This window comes from Chiloscyllium punctatum, chromosome 49 (genome assembly GCF_047496795.1).
Source record: "Chiloscyllium punctatum isolate Juve2018m chromosome 49, sChiPun1.3, whole genome shotgun sequence".
In the NCBI taxonomy this organism is placed as follows: Eukaryota; Metazoa; Chordata; class Chondrichthyes; order Orectolobiformes; family Hemiscylliidae; genus Chiloscyllium; species Chiloscyllium punctatum.
In genome coordinates, this window is record NC_092787.1 from 28,957,942 (window position 1) to 28,974,028 (window position 16,087).

Below are 16,087 nucleotides of genomic sequence, written 5' to 3' on the forward strand. Positions count from 1 at the left end.
ACACACGCTCACACTCACACCCACACACACACACACCCACACTCACACCCACCCACACACACCCACACCCACACACGCTCACACCCACACACACCCACACTCACACACACCCACACTCACACACACCCACACCCACACTCACACCCACACCCACACTCACACCCACCCACACACACCCACACCCACACACGCTCACACCCACACACACCCACACTCACACCCACCCACACACACCCACACACGCTCACACCCACACACACCCACACTCACACCCACCCACACACACCCACACCCACACACGCTCACACCCACACACACCCACACTCACACCCACACACACCCACACTCACACCCACACACACCCACACCCACACACACCCACACTCACACCCACACACACCCACACTCACACCCACACACACCCACACCCACACACACCCACACTCACACCCACCCACACACAGCCACACCCACACACGCTCACACCCACACACACCCACACTCACACACACCCACACTCACACACACACACCCACACCCACACCCACACCCACACTCGCACCCACACACACACTCACACCCACACACACCCACACTCACACCCACACACACACACACTCACACACACACTCACCTACACACACCCTCCCACCCACACACGCTCACATCCACACCCACACTCACACCCACACACACACCCACACCCACCCACACACGCTCACATCCACACCCACACACACCCACACTCACACCCACACACACTCACACCCACACACACCCACACTCACACCCACACACACCCACCCACACCCACACACACTCACACACACTCACACACACTCATGCACACTCACACTCACACACACCCACACTCACACACACCCACACTCACACACACTCACACTCACACACACCCACACACACCCACACTCACACCCACACACACCCACCCACACCCACACACACTCACACACACTCACACACACTCATGCACACTCACACTCACACACACCCACACTCACACACACCCACACTCACACACACACACACTCACACACACCCGCTCACACCCAACCACACTCACACACGCTCACACCCACACACACCCACACACACTCACACACACCCACCCACACTCACACCCACCACCCACACACACCCACACTCACACCCACACACACTCACACTCACCCACACACACGCTCACACCCACACACGCTCACACCCACACACACTCACACACACCCACACCCACCCACACACGCTCACATCCACACCCACACACACCCACACTCACACCCACACACACTCACACCCACACACACCCACACCCACCAACACCCACACACACTCACACACACTCACACACACACCCACCCACACTCACGCCCACACTCACACCCACACACACTCACACACACACACACACCCACACAGACCCACACTCACACACACTCACCCACACTCACACCCGCTCACACCCACCCACACTCACACACGCTCACACCCACACACACCCACACACACTCACACACACCCACCCACGCTCACATCCACAACCCACACACACCCACACTCACACCCACACACACTCACACCAACCCACACTCACACCCACACACGCTCACACCCACACACACTCACACACACCCACACCCACCCACACTCACACACACTCACACCCACTCACACTCACACATGCTCACACCCACACTCACACCCAAACACACACCCACACCCACCCACCCACTCACCCACCCACACATGCTCACATCCACACCCACTCACATCCACACCCACACACACCCACACTCACACCCACCCATACTCACACACGCTCACACCCACACACACCCACACACACTCACACACACCCACACCCACCCACACTCACACACACTCACACCCACCCACACTCACACCCACCCACACACTCATACACACACCCACACACACCCACACCCACAACCCACTCACACCTACCCACACCCTCACATGCTCACACCCACTCTCTCACACACACACCCTCTCACACCCACACCCTCTCACACACTCTCACACCACCCACACACACACCCAAACACTCTCATACACACTCACACACACACACTCTCTCACACACACAAACGCACACACATACAGTTACAGTTATACTAATTCACACACACACACACACACACACACAATCTCACACACACACACACACACACACAATCACACACACACACACACACACACACACAATCACATACACACACACACACACACACACAATCTCACACACGCACACACACACAATCTCATGCACACACGCACACAATCTCACACACACACACAATCTCATACACATACACACACAATCTCACACACACACAGAATCTCATACACACACACACACACAATCTCATACACATACACATACACACAATCTCATACACATACACATACACACAATCTCATACACACACACACACAATCTCATACACACACACACACACACTCTCTCACACACACAAACGCACACACATACAGTTACAGTTATACTAATTCACACACACACACACACACACACACACACACAATCTCACACACACACACACACACAATCACACACACACACACACACACACACACACACACACAATCACATACACACACACACACACACACACAATCTCACACACACACACACACACAATCTCATGCACACACGCACACAATCTCACACACACACAGAATCTCATACACACACACACACACACAATCTCATACACATACACATACACACAATCTCATACACATACACATACACACAATCTCATACACACACACACACACAATCTCATACACATACACATACACACACAATCTCATATACACACACACACACACACAATCTCATATACACACACTCTCTCATGCTCACACACACATACACACACAGTTACACTATCTCATACACACACACAATCTCATACACACACCCACACACAATCTCATACACACACACAATCTCACAAACACACACAATCTCATACACACACACACACACAATCTCACACACACACACACACACAATCTCACACACACACACAATCTCATACACACACTCTCTCATGCTCACACACACATACACACACAGTTACACTATCTCATACACACACACAATCTCATACACACACCCACACACAATCTCATACACACACACAATCTCACAAACACACACAATCTCATACACACACACACACACACAATCTCACACACACACACACACACAATCTCATATACACACACACACACACACAATCTCATATACACACCCACACACAATCTCATACACACACACAATCTCATATACACACACTCTCTCATGCTCACACACACACTCTCATAAACACACTCACTTACCATTGGTCCCACATCACCAGTTTCACCTTTCTCACCTGGTGGACCAGGTAACCCCTGGAATAGATCGAATGTTAACAGTTAGTGTTTCAACAGGGAAACCATTTCCTTCAATTCCCAAATCATGGATCGATCACACTTACCCCACACCCTGAAAATTACTCATTCCCAAGTATTTCTTCAATTTCCTTTGGGAAAATTCCTGTTGAATGTGCTCCCACTGCCCTTGGAGGCAGCACCTCCCAGATCACGATACCTTACTGAGTCCAAAACTCCCCTTCACCCTGGTTCTTTTAGTGATACTCCTCAATCGATTTCTGTCTGGTTACTGATCCTCCTGCCCCTCAAATAGTTATTTCTTCAAATTCATACAAAAGCTGAAACGTGTCGACTGAATCTCCCCTTAACCATCTCTGCTCCAAGGAAGATATTCCCACTTCTCCAGTCCCTCTGCATTCATCACAGTTCCTCATCCCTGGTTCCACTTCTGCACACCCTCTCCCAGCTTATGACATTTGTCCTGAGAATGCAACATTCTGCATTAAACACAACTGTCCTGCTGGAAATAAACCGGTTATTTATAAATGTTTAGGATAAATTTCTCAAATATATTACTCTATTAATAAAGCCATAATTCATTTGGATGTGATTGCATTGGAGGGGGTGCCGAGAAGATTCCCCAGAAGTTGCCCTGGGATGGAGTGGTTTCGATCTGAAGAGAGGCTCAGGGCGTTTTCTTTGGAGCAGAGAAGGTTGGGGGAGGTGCCTGATTGAGATGTATCAGATCATGAAGGGCATGGACAGGGAGAGGAGAAAGCAGCGGTTCCTCTCAAAGGGTCGAGAACAAGAGGGTATAATTTCGAAGGTGAAAGGCAGGGAGGGCACTTAGAGAGGATTGGAGGAACAGCCTCTTCACCCAGACGGTGTTGGGATATGAAAGGCCTTGGCTGGGAGGGGAGGTGAGGGGGGAAACCTCACAACCTTAAAAATGTACTTGGGTAGGCACTTGAAATATCATAACATTCAAGACTATGGGCCTAGTGTGGGATGGCGGGACTCGTGTAGGGACTAGTGTAGGGAACGGTGGAGGGAACCGGTGTAGGGGACTAGTGTAGGGAACGGTGGAGGGACTGGTGTAGGGGACTGGTGTAGGGGACTAGTGTAGGGGACTGGTGTAGGGGACTGGTGTAGGGGATGGTGTAGGGATTGGTGTAGGGGATTGGTGTAGGGGACTAGTGTAGGGAACGGTGTAGGGAACCGGTGTAGGGGACTAGTGTAGGGAACGGTGGAGGGACTGGTGTAGGGGACTGGTGTAGGGATTGGTGTAGGGGACTGGTGTAGGGGACTAGTGTAGGGATTGGTGTAGGGGACTGGTGTAGGGGACTAGTGTAGGGATTGGTGTAGGGGACTGGTGTAGGGGACTAGTGCAGGGAACGGTGGAGGGACTGGTGTAGGGGACTGGTGTAGGGATTGGTGTAGGGGACTGGTGTAGGGGACTAGTGTAGGGATTGGTGTAGGGGACTGGTGTAGGGGACTAGTGCAGGGAACGGTGGAGGGACTGGTGTAGGGGACTGGTGTAGGGACTGGTGTAGGGGACTGGTGTAGGGGACTAGTGTAGGGAACGGTGGAGGGACTGGTGTAGGGGACTGGTGTAGGGGACTAGTGTAGGGAACGGTGGAGGGACTGGTGTAGGGGACTGGTGTAGGGGACTAGTGTAGGGAACGGTGGAGGGACTGGTGTAGGGGACTGGTGTAGGGGACTAGTGTCGGGAACCGGTGTAGGGGACTAGTGTAGAGACTGGTGTAGGGAACCGATGTCGGGAACCGGTGTCGGGGACTGGTGTAGGGGACTGTTGTAGGGGACTGGTGTAAGGGACTGGTGTAGGGGACTGGTGTAGGGGACTAGTGTAAGGGACTGGTGTAAGGGACTGGTGTAGTGGACTGGTGTAAGGGACTGGTGTAAGGGACTGGTGTAGGGGACTGTTGTAAGGGACAGGTGTAAGGGTCAGGCGTAAGGGACTGGTGTAGGGGACTGTTGTAAGGGACTGGTGTAGGGGACTGGTGTAGGGGACTGGTGTAGGGGACTGGTGTAAGGGACTGGTGTAGGGGATTGGTGTTAGGGACTGGTGTTAGGGACTGGTGTAAGGGACTGGTGTAAGGGACTGGTGTAGGGGACTGGTGTAAGGGACTGGTGTAAGGGACTGGTGTAAGGGACTGGTGTAGAGGACTGGTGTAAGGGACTGGTGTAAGGGGCTGGTGTAAGGGACTGATGTAAGGGACTGGTGTAAGGGACTGGTGTAGAGGACTGGTGTAAGGGACTGTTGTAAGGGACTGGTGTAAGGGGCTGGTGTAGGGGACTGGTGTAAGGGACTGGTGTAAGGGACTGGTGTAAGGGACTGGTGTAGAGGACTGGTGTAGGTGACTGGTGTAGGGGACTGGTGTAGGGGATTGGTGTAAGGGACTGGTGGAAGGGACGGGTGTAGGAGACTGGTGTAAGGGACTGGTGTAGGGGACTGGTGTAAAGGACTGGTGTAAGGGACTGGTGTAAGGGATTGGTGTAAGGGACTGGTGTAGGTGACTGGTGTAGGGGACTGGTGTAGGGGACTGGTGTAGGGGACTGGTGTAAGGGACTGGTGTAGGGGACTGTTGTAGGGGACTAGTGTTGGGGAATAGTGTAGGGACTGGTGTAGGGAACCGATGTCGGGAACCGGTGTCGGGGACTGGTGTAGGGGACTGGTATCGGGGACTGGTGTCGGGGACTGGTGTAGGGGACTGATGTAGGGGACGGGTGTAGGGGACTGTTGTAAGGGACTGGTGTAAGGGACTGGTGTAGGGGACTGTTGTAAGGGACTGGTGTAGGGGACCGGTGTAGGGGACTGGTGTAGGGGACTGGTGTAGGGGACTGTTGTAAGGGACTGGTGTAGGGGACTGATGTAAGGGACTGGTGTAGGGGACTGGTGTAGGGGACTGGTGTAAGGGACTGGTGTAAGGGACTGGTGTAAGGGACTGGTGTAGGGGACTGGTGTAGGGGACTGGTGTAAGGGACTGGTGTAGGGGACGGGTGTAAGGGACTGGTGTAGGGGACTGTTGTAAGGGACTGGTGTAAGGGACTGGTGTAAGGGACTGGTGTAGGGGACTGGTGTAAGGGACTGGTGAAGGGGACTGGTGTAAGGGACTGTTGTAAGGGACTGGTGTAGGGGACTGGTGTAGGGGACTGGTGTAAGGGACTGTTGTAAGGGACTGGTGTAGGGGACAGGTGTAGGGGACTGGTGTAAGGGACTGGTGTAAGGGACTGGTGTAGGGGACTGGTGTAGGGGACTGGTGTAAGGGACTGGTGTAGGGGACAGGTGTAAGGGACTGGTGTAGGGGACTGGTGTAAGGGACTGGTGTAGGGGACTGGTGTAAGGGACTGGTGTAAGGGACTGGTGTAGGGGACTGGTGTAGGGGATTGGTGTAGGGGACGGTTGTAAGGGACTGGTGTAGGGGACCGGTGTAGGGGACTGTTGTAAGGGACTGTTGTAGGGGACTGGTGTAGGGGACGGGTGTAAGGGACTGGTGTAGGGGACTGGTGTAGGGGACTGGTGTAAGGGACTGGTGTAGGGGACTCTTGTAAGGGACTGGTGTAGGGGACTGTTGTAAGGGACTGGTGTAAGGGACTGGTGTAGGGGACTGATGTAGGGGACTGGTGTAAGGGATTGGTGTAGGGGACTGGTGTAAGGGACTGGTGTAGGGGACTGATGTAGGGGACTGGTGTAAGGGACTGGTGTAGGGGACTGATGTAGGGGACTGGTGTAAGTGACTGGTGTAGGGGACTGATGTAGGGGACTGTTGTAAGGGACTGGTGTAAGGGACTGGTGTAGGGGATTGGTGTAAGGGACTGTTGTAAGGGACTGGTGTAAGGGACTGGTGTAGGGGACTGATGTAGGGGACTGTTGTAAGGGACCGGTGTAGGGGACTGGTGTAGGGGACTGGTGTAAGGGACTGGTGTAGGGGACTGGTGAAAGGGACTGGTGTTGGGGACTGTTGTAGGGGACTGGTGTAGGGGACTGGTGTAGGGGACTGTTGTAAGGGACTGGTGTAAGGGACTGGTGTAGGGGACTGGTGTAGGGGACGGTTGTAAGGGACTGGTGTAAGGGACTGGTGTAAGGGACTGGTGTAGGGGACTGGTGTAGGGGATTGGTGTAGGGGACGGTTGTAAGGGACTGGTGTAGGGGACCGGTGTAGGGGACTGTTGTAAGGGACTGTTGTAGGGGACTGGTGTAGGGGACGGGTGTAAGGGACTGGTGTAGGGGACTGGTGTAGGGGACTGGTGTAAGGGACTGGTGTAGGGGACTGGTGTAAGGGACTGGTGTAGGGGACTGTTGTAAGGGACTGGTGTAGGGGACTGTTGTAAGGGACTGGTGTAAGGGACTGGTGTAGGGGACTGATGTAGGGGACTGGTGTAAGGGACAGGTGTAGGGGACTGATGTAGGGGACTGTTGTAAGGGACTGGTGTAAGGGACTGGTGTAGGGGACTGATGTAGGGGACTGGTGTAAGGGACTGGTGTAGGGGACTGATGTAGGGGACTGTTGTACGGGACTGGTGTAAGGGACTGGTGTAGGGGACTGGTGTAAGGGACTGGTGTAGGGGACTGGTGAAAGGGACTGGTGTTGGGGACTGATGTAGGGGACTGTTGTAAGGGACCGGTGTAGGGGACTGGTGTAGGGGACTGGTGTAAGGGACTGGTGTAGGGGACTGGTGTAAGGGACTGGTGTAAGGGACTGTTGTAAGGGACTGGTGTAAGGGACTGATGTAAGGGACTGGTGTAAGGGACTGTTGTAAGGGACTGGTGTAGGGGACTGGTGTAGGGGACTGGTGTAGGGGACTGGTGTAAGGGACTGGTGTAGGGGACTGTTGTAAGGGACTGGTGTAAGGGACTGTTGTAAGGGACTGGTGTAAGGGACTGGTGTAGGGGATTGGTGTAAGGGACTGTTGTAAGGGACTGGTGTAAGGGACTGGTGTAGGGGACTGATGTAGGGGACTGTTGTAAGGGACCGGTGTAGGGGACTGGTGTAGGGGACTGGTGTAAGGGACTGGTGTAGGGGACTGGTGAAAGGGACTGGTGTTGGGGACTGTTGTAGGGGACTGGTGTAGGGGACTGGTGTAGGGGACGGTTGTAAGGGACTGGTGTAAGGGACTGGTGTAAGGGACTGGTGTAGGGGACTGGTGTAGGGGATTGGTGTAGGGGACGGTTGTAAGGGACTGGTGTAGGGGACCGGTGTAGGGGACTGTTGTAAGGGACTGTTGTAGGGGACTGGTGTAGGGGACGGGTGTAAGGGACTGGTGTAGGGGACTGGTGTAGGGGACTGGTGTAAGGGACTGGTGTAGGGGACTGGTGTAAGGGACTGGTGTAGGGGACTGTTGTAAGGGACTGGTGTAGGGGACTGTTGTAAGGGACTGGTGTAAGGGACTGGTGTAGGGGACTGATGTAGGGGACTGGTGTAAGGGACTGGTGTAGGGGACTGGTGTAAGGGACTGTTGTAAGGGACTGGTGTAAGGGACTGGTGTAGGGGACTGATGTAGGGGACTGGTGTAAGGGACTGGTGTAGGGGACTGATGTAGGGGACTGTTGTAAGGGACTGGTGTAAGGGACTGGTGTAGGGGATTGGTGTAAGGGACTGTTGTAAGGGACTGGTGTAAGGGACTGGTGTAGGGGACTGATGTAGGGGACTGTTGTAAGGGACCGGTGTAGGGGACTGGTGTAGGGGACTGGTGTAAGGGACTGGTGTAGGGGACTGGTGAAAGGGACTGGTGTTGGGGACTGTTGTAGGGGACTGGTGTAGGGGACTGGTGTAGGGGACTGTTGTAAGGGACTGGTGTAAGGGACTGGTGTAGAGGACTGGTGTAGGGGACGGTTGTAAGGGACTGGTGTAGGGGACTGGTGTAGGGGACTGGTGTAGGGGACTGGTGTAAGGGACTGTTGTAAGGGACTGGTGTAGGGGACTGGTGTAGGGGACTGGTGTAAGGGACTGGTGTAGGGGACTGGTGTAAGGGACTGGTGTAAGGGACTGTTGTAAGGGACTGGTGTAAGGGACTGATGTAAGGGACTGGTGTAAGGGACTGTTGTAAGGGACTGGTGTAGGGGACTGGTGTAGGGGACTGGTGTAGGGGACTGGTGTAAGGGACTGGTGTAGGGGACTGTTGTAAGGGACTGATGTAAGGGACTGTTGTAAGGGACTGGTGTAGGGGACTGGTGTAGGGGACTGGTGTAGGGGACTGGTGTAAGGGACTGGTGTAAGGGACTGGTGTAGGGGACTGGTGTAGGGGACTGGTGTAAGGGACTGGTGTAGGGGACAGGTGTAAGGGACTGGTGTAGGGGACTGTTGTAAGGGACAGGTGTAAGGGTCAGGCGTAAGGGACTGGTGTAGGGGACTGTTGTAAGGGACTGGTGTAGGGGACTGGTGTAGGGGACTGGTGTAGGGGACTGGTGTAAGGGACTGGTGTAGGGGACTGGTGTAAGGGACTGGTGTAAGGGACTGGTGTAGGGGACTGGTGTAGGGGATTGGTGTAGGGGACGGTTGTAAGGGACTGGTGTAGGGGACCGGTGTAGGGGACTGTTGTAAGGGACTGTTGTAGGGGACTGGTGTAGGGGACGGGTGTAAGGGACTGGTGTAGGGGACTGGTGTAGGGGACTGGTGTAAGGGACTGGTGTAGGGGACTGTTGTAAGGGACTGGTGTAGGGGACTGTTGTAAGGGACTGGTGTAAGGGACTGGTGTAGGGGACTGATGTAGGGGACTGGTGTAAGGGATTGGTGTAGGGGACTGGTGTAAGGGACTGGTGTAGGGGACTGATGTAGGGGACTGGTGTAAGGGACTGGTGTAGGGGACTGATGTAGGGGACTGGTGTAAGTGACTGGTGTAGGGGACTGATGTAGGGGACTGTTGTAAGGGACTGGTGTAAGGGACTGGTGTAGGGGATTGGTGTAAGGGACTGTTGTAAGGGACTGGTGTAAGGGACTGGTGTAGGGGACTGATGTAGGGGACTGTTGTAAGGGACCGGTGTAGGGGACTGGTGTAGGGGACTGGTGTAAGGGACTGGTGTAGGGGACTGGTGAAAGGGACTGGTGTTGGGGACTGTTGTAGGGGACTGGTGTAGGGGACTGGTGTAGGGGACTGTTGTAAGGGACTGGTGTAAGGGACTGGTGTAGGGGACTGGTGTAGGGGACGGTTGTAAGGGACTGGTGTAAGGGACTGGTGTAAGGGACTGGTGTAGGGGACTGGTGTAGGGGACTGGTGTAGGGGACGGTTGTAAGGGACTGGTGTAAGGGACTGGTGTAAGGGACTGGTGTAGGGGACTGGTGTAGGGGATTGGTGTAGGGGACGGTTGTAAGGGACTGGTGTAGGGGACCGGTGTAGGGGACTGTTGTAAGGGACTGTTGTAGGGGACTGGTGTAGGGGACGGGTGTAAGGGACTGGTGTAGGGGACTGGTGTAGGGGACTGGTGTAAGGGACTGGTGTAGGGGACTGGTGTAAGGGACTGGTGTAGGGGACTGTTGTAAGGGACTGGTGTAGGGGACTGTTGTAAGGGACTGGTGTAAGGGACTGGTGTAGGGGACTGATGTAGGGGACTGGTGTAAGGGACTGGTGTAGGGGACTGGTGTAAGGGACTGTTGTAAGGGACTGGTGTAAGGGACTGGTGTAGGGGACTGATGTAGGGGACTGGTGTAAGGGACTGGTGTAGGGGACTGATGTAGGGGACTGTTGTACGGGACTGGTGTAAGGGACTGGTGTAGGGGACTGGTGTAAGGGACTGGTGTAGGGGACTGGTGAAAGGGACTGGTGTTGGGGACTGATGTAGGGGACTGTTGTAAGGGACCGGTGTAGGGGACTGGTGTAGGGGACTGGTGTAAGGGACTGGTGTAGGGGACTGGTGAAAGGGACTGGTGTTGGGGACTGTTGTAGGGGACTGGTGTAGGGGACTGGTGTAGGGGACTGTTGTAAGGGACTGGTGTAAGGGACTGGTGTAGGGGACTGGTGTAGGGGACGGTTGTAAGGGACTGGTGTAGGGGACTGGTGTAGGGGACTGGGGTAGGGGACTGGTGTAGGGGACTGTTGTAAGGGACTGGTGTAGGGGACTGGTGTAGGGGACTGGTGTAAGGGACTGGTGTAGGGGACTGGTGTAAGGGACTGGTGTAAGGGACTGTTGTAAGGGACTGGTGTAAGGGACTGATGTAAGGGACTGGTGTAAGGGACTGTTGTAAGGGACTGGTGTAGGGGACTGGTGTAGGGGACTGGTGTAGGGGACTGGTGTAAGGGACTGGTGTAGGGGACTGTTGTAAGGGACTGGTGTAAGGGACTGTTGTAAGGGACTGGTGTAAGGGACTGGTGTAGGGGATTGGTGTAAGGGACTGTTGTAAGGGACTGGTGTAAGGGACTGGTGTAGGGGACTGATGTAGGGGACTGTTGTAAGGGACCGGTGTAGGGGACTGGTGTAGGGGACTGGTGTAAGGGACTGGTGTAGGGGACTGGTGAAAGGGACTGGTGTTGGGGACTGTTGTAGGGGACTGGTGTAGGGGACTGGTGTAGGGGACGGTTGTAAGGGACTGGTGTAAGGGACTGGTGTAAGGGACTGGTGTAGGGGACTGGTGTAGGGGATTGGTGTAGGGGACGGTTGTAAGGGACTGGTGTAGGGGACCGGTGTAGGGGACTGTTGTAAGGGACTGTTGTAGGGGACTGGTGTAGGGGACGGGTGTAAGGGACTGGTGTAGGGGACTGGTGTAGGGGACTGGTGTAAGGGACTGGTGTAGGGGACTGGTGTAAGGGACTGGTGTAGGGGACTGTTGTAAGGGACTGGTGTAGGGGACTGTTGTAAGGGACTGGTGTAAGGGACTGGTGTAGGGGACTGATGTAGGGGACTGGTGTAAGGGACTGGTGTAGGGGACTGGTGTAAGGGACTGTTGTAAGGGACTGGTGTAAGGGACTGGTGTAGGGGACTGATGTAGGGGACTGGTGTAAGGGACTGGTGTAGGGGACTGATGTAGGGGACTGTTGTAAGGGACGGGTGTAAGGGACTGGTGTAGGGGATTGGTGTAAGGGACTGATGTAAGGGACTGGTGTAAGGGACTGGTGTAGGGGACTGATGTAGGGGACTGTTGTAAGGGACCGGTGTAGGGGACTGGTGTAGGGGACTGGTGTAAGGGACTGGTGTAGGGGACTGGTGAAAGGGACTGGTGTTGGGGACTGTTGTAGGGGACTGGTGTAGGGGACTGGTGTAGGGGACTGTTGTAAGGGACTGGTGTAAGGGACTGGTGTAGAGGACTGGTGTAGGGGACGGTTGTAAGGGACTGGTGTAGGGGACTGGTGTAGGGGACTGGTGTAGGGGACTGGTGTAAGGGACTGTTGTAAGGGACTGGTGTAGGGGACTGGTGTAGGGGACTGGTGTAAGGGACTGGTGTAGGGGACTGGTGTAAGGGACTGGTGTAAGGGACTGTTGTAAGGGACTGGTGTAAGGGACTGATGTAAGGGACTGGTGTAAGGGACTGTTGTAAGGGACTGGTGTAGGGGACTGGTGTAGGGGACTGGTGTAGGGGACTGGTGTAAGGGACTGGTGTAGGGGACTGTTGTAAGGGACTGTTGTAAGGGACTGTTGTAAGGGACTGGTGTAGGGGACTGGTGTAGGGGACTGGTGTAGGGGACTGGTGTAAGGGACTGGTGTAAGGGACTGATGTAAGGGACTGGTGTAAGGGACTGGTGTAGGGGACTGGTGTAAGGGACTGGTGTAAGGGACTGGTGTAAGGGACTGGTGTCGGGGACTGGTGTAGGGGACTGTTGTAAGGGACTGGTGTAGGGGACTGGTGTAAGGGACTGGTGTAGGGGACGGGTGTAAGGGACTGGTGTAGGGGACTGGTGTAAGGGACTGGTGTAAGGGACTGGTGTAGGGGACGGTTGTAAGGGACTGGTGTAAGGGACTGGTGTAGGGGACTGGTGTAGGGGACTGGTGTAAAGGACTGGTGTAGGGGACTGGTGTAAGGGACTGTTGTAAGGGACTGGTGTAGGGGACTGTTGTAAGGGACTGGTGTAGGGGGCTGGTGGAGGGGACTGTTGTAAGGGACTGGTGTAGGGGACTGGTGTAGGGGACTGGTGTAAGGGACTGGTGGAGGGGACTGTTGTAAGGGACTGGTGTAAGGGACTGGTGTAGGGGACTGGTGTAGGGGACGGGTGTAAGGGACTGGTGTAGGGGACTGGTGTAGGGGACTGGTGTAGGGGACTGGTGTAAAGGACTGGTGTAGGGGACTGGTGTAAGGGACTGTTGTAAGGGACTGGTGTAGGGGACTGTTGTAAGGGACTGGTGTAGGGGGCTGGTGGAGGGGACTGTTGTAAGGGACTGGTGTAGGGGACTGGTGTAGGGGACTGGTGTAGGGGACTAGTGTAGGGGACTGGTGTAAGGGACTGGTGTAGGGGACTGGTGTAAGGGACTGATGTAAGGGACTGGTGTAAGGGACTGATGTAAGGGACTGGTGTAGGGGACTGGTGTAGGGGACTGGTGTAGGGGACTGGTGTAGGGGACTGGTGTAAGGGACTGGTGTAAGGGACTGGTGTAGGGGACTGGTGTAGGGGACTGTTGTAAGGGACTGGTGTAGGGGACTGGTGTAGGGGCCTGGTGTAGGGGACTGTTGTAAGGGACTGGTGTAGGGGACTGTTGTAAAGGAATGGTGTAGGGGACTGGTGTAGGGGACTGTTGTAAGGGCCTGTTGTAGGGGACTGGTGTAGGGGACTGGTGTAGGGGACGGGTGTAAGGGACTGGTGTAGGGGACTGTTGTAGGGGACGGGTGTAAGGGACTGGTGTAGGGGACTGGTGTAGGGGACTGTTGTAAGGGACCGGTGTAGGGGATTGGTGTAGGGGACTGGTGTAAGGGACTGGTGTAGGGGACGGGTGTAAGGGACTGGTGTAGGCGACTGTTGTAAGGGACTGGTGTAGGGGACTGTTGTAAAGGAATGGTGTAGGGGACTGGTGTAGGGGACTGTTGTAAGGGCCTGTTGTAGGGGACTGGTGTAGGGGACTGGTGTAGGGGACGGGTGTAAGGGACTGGTGTAGGGGACTGTTGTAGGGGACGGGTGTAAGGGACTGGTGTAGGGGACTGGTGTAGGGGACTGTTGTAAGGGACCGGTGCAGGGGACCGGTGTAGGGGACTGTTGTAAGGGCCTGTTGTAGGGGACTGGTGTAGGGGACTGGTGTAGGGGACGGGTGTAAGGGACTGGTGTAGGGGACTGTTGTAGGGGATGGGTGTAAGGGACTGGTGTAGGGACTGTTGTAAGGGACTGGTGTCGGGGACCGGTGTAGGGGACTGGTGTAAGGGACTGGTGTAGGGGACTGGTGTAGGGGACTGGTGTAAGGGACTGGTGTAGGGGACTGGTGTAAGGGACTGTTGTAAGGGACTGGTGTAGGGGAATGTTGTAAGGGACTGGTGTAGGGGACTGGTGTAGGGGACTGTTGTAAGGGACTGGTGTAGGGGACTGGTGTAGGGGACTGGTGTAGGGGACTGGTGTAGGGGACTGGTGTAAGGGACTGGTGTAGGGGACTGGCGTAAGGGACTGGTGTAGGGGACTGGTGAAAGGGACTGGTGTTGGGGACTGTTGTAGGGGACTGGTGTAGGGGACTGGTGTAGGGGACTGTTGTAAGGGACTGGTGTAAGGGACTGGTGTAGGGGACTGGTGTAGGGGACGGTTGTAAGGGACTGGTGTAAGGGACTGGTGTAAGGGACTGGTGTAGGGGACTGGTGTAGGGGACTGTTGTAAGGGACTGTTGTAGGGGACTGGTGTAGGGGACGGGTGTAAGGGACTGGTGTAGGGGACTGGTGTAGGGGACTGTTGTAAGGGACTGGTGTAAGGGACTGGTGTAGGGGACTGGTGTAGGGGACGGTTGTAAGGGACTGGTGTAAGGGACTGGTGTAAGGGACTGGTGTAGGGGACTGGTGTAGGGGACTGTTGTAAGGGACTGTTGTAGGGGACTGGTGTAGGGGACGGTTGTAAGGGACTGGTGTAGGGGACCGGTGTAGGGGACTGTTGTAAGGGACTGTTGTAGGGGACTGGTGTAGGGGACGGGTGTAAGGGACTGGTGTAGGGGACTGGTGTAGGGGACTGGTGTAAGGGACTGGTGTAGGGGACTGGTGTAAGGGACTGGTGTAGGGGACTGTTGTAAGGGACTGGTGTAGGGGAGTGTTGTAAGGGACTGGTGTAAGGGACTGGTGTAGGGGACTGATGTAGGGGACTGGTGTAAGGGACTGGTGTAGGGGACTGGTGTAGGGGACTGGTGTAAGGGACTGTTGTAAGTGACTGGTGTAAGGGACTGGTGTAGGGGACTGATGTAGGGGACTGGTGTAAGGGACAGGTGTAGGGGACTGATGTAGGGGACTGTTGTAAGGGACTGGTGTAAGGGACTGGTGTAGGGGATTGGTGTAAGGGACTGTTGTAAGGGACTGGTGTAAGGGACTGGTGTAGGGGACTGATGTAGGGGACTGTTGTAAGGGACCGGTGTAGGGGACTGGTGTAGGGGACTGGTGTAAGGGACTGGTGTAGGGGACTGGTGAAAGGGACTGGTGTTGGGGACTGTTGTAGGGGACTGGTGTAGGGGACTGGTGTAGGGGACTGTTGTAAGGGACTGGTGTAAGGGACTGGTGTAGGGGACTGGTGTAGGGGACGGTTG

The 16,087-nt window shown here is 55.0% G+C and overlaps 1 protein-coding gene across 2 annotated transcripts in view; it reads right to left on the bottom strand.

The window, feature by feature from the left end:
- The window catches only part of col5a1 (procollagen, type V, alpha 1), a 551,133-nt gene that overhangs the window by 57,760 nt on the left and 477,286 nt on the right, over positions 1-16,087 (bottom strand). For both annotated transcript variants that reach the window (XM_072566092.1, XM_072566091.1), the window contains exon 47: positions 3,409-3,462. In XM_072566092.1, coding sequence (XP_072422193.1) covers positions 3,409-3,462 — 54 coding nt within the window. The remainder of the gene's footprint in view (positions 1-3,408; positions 3,463-16,087) is intronic.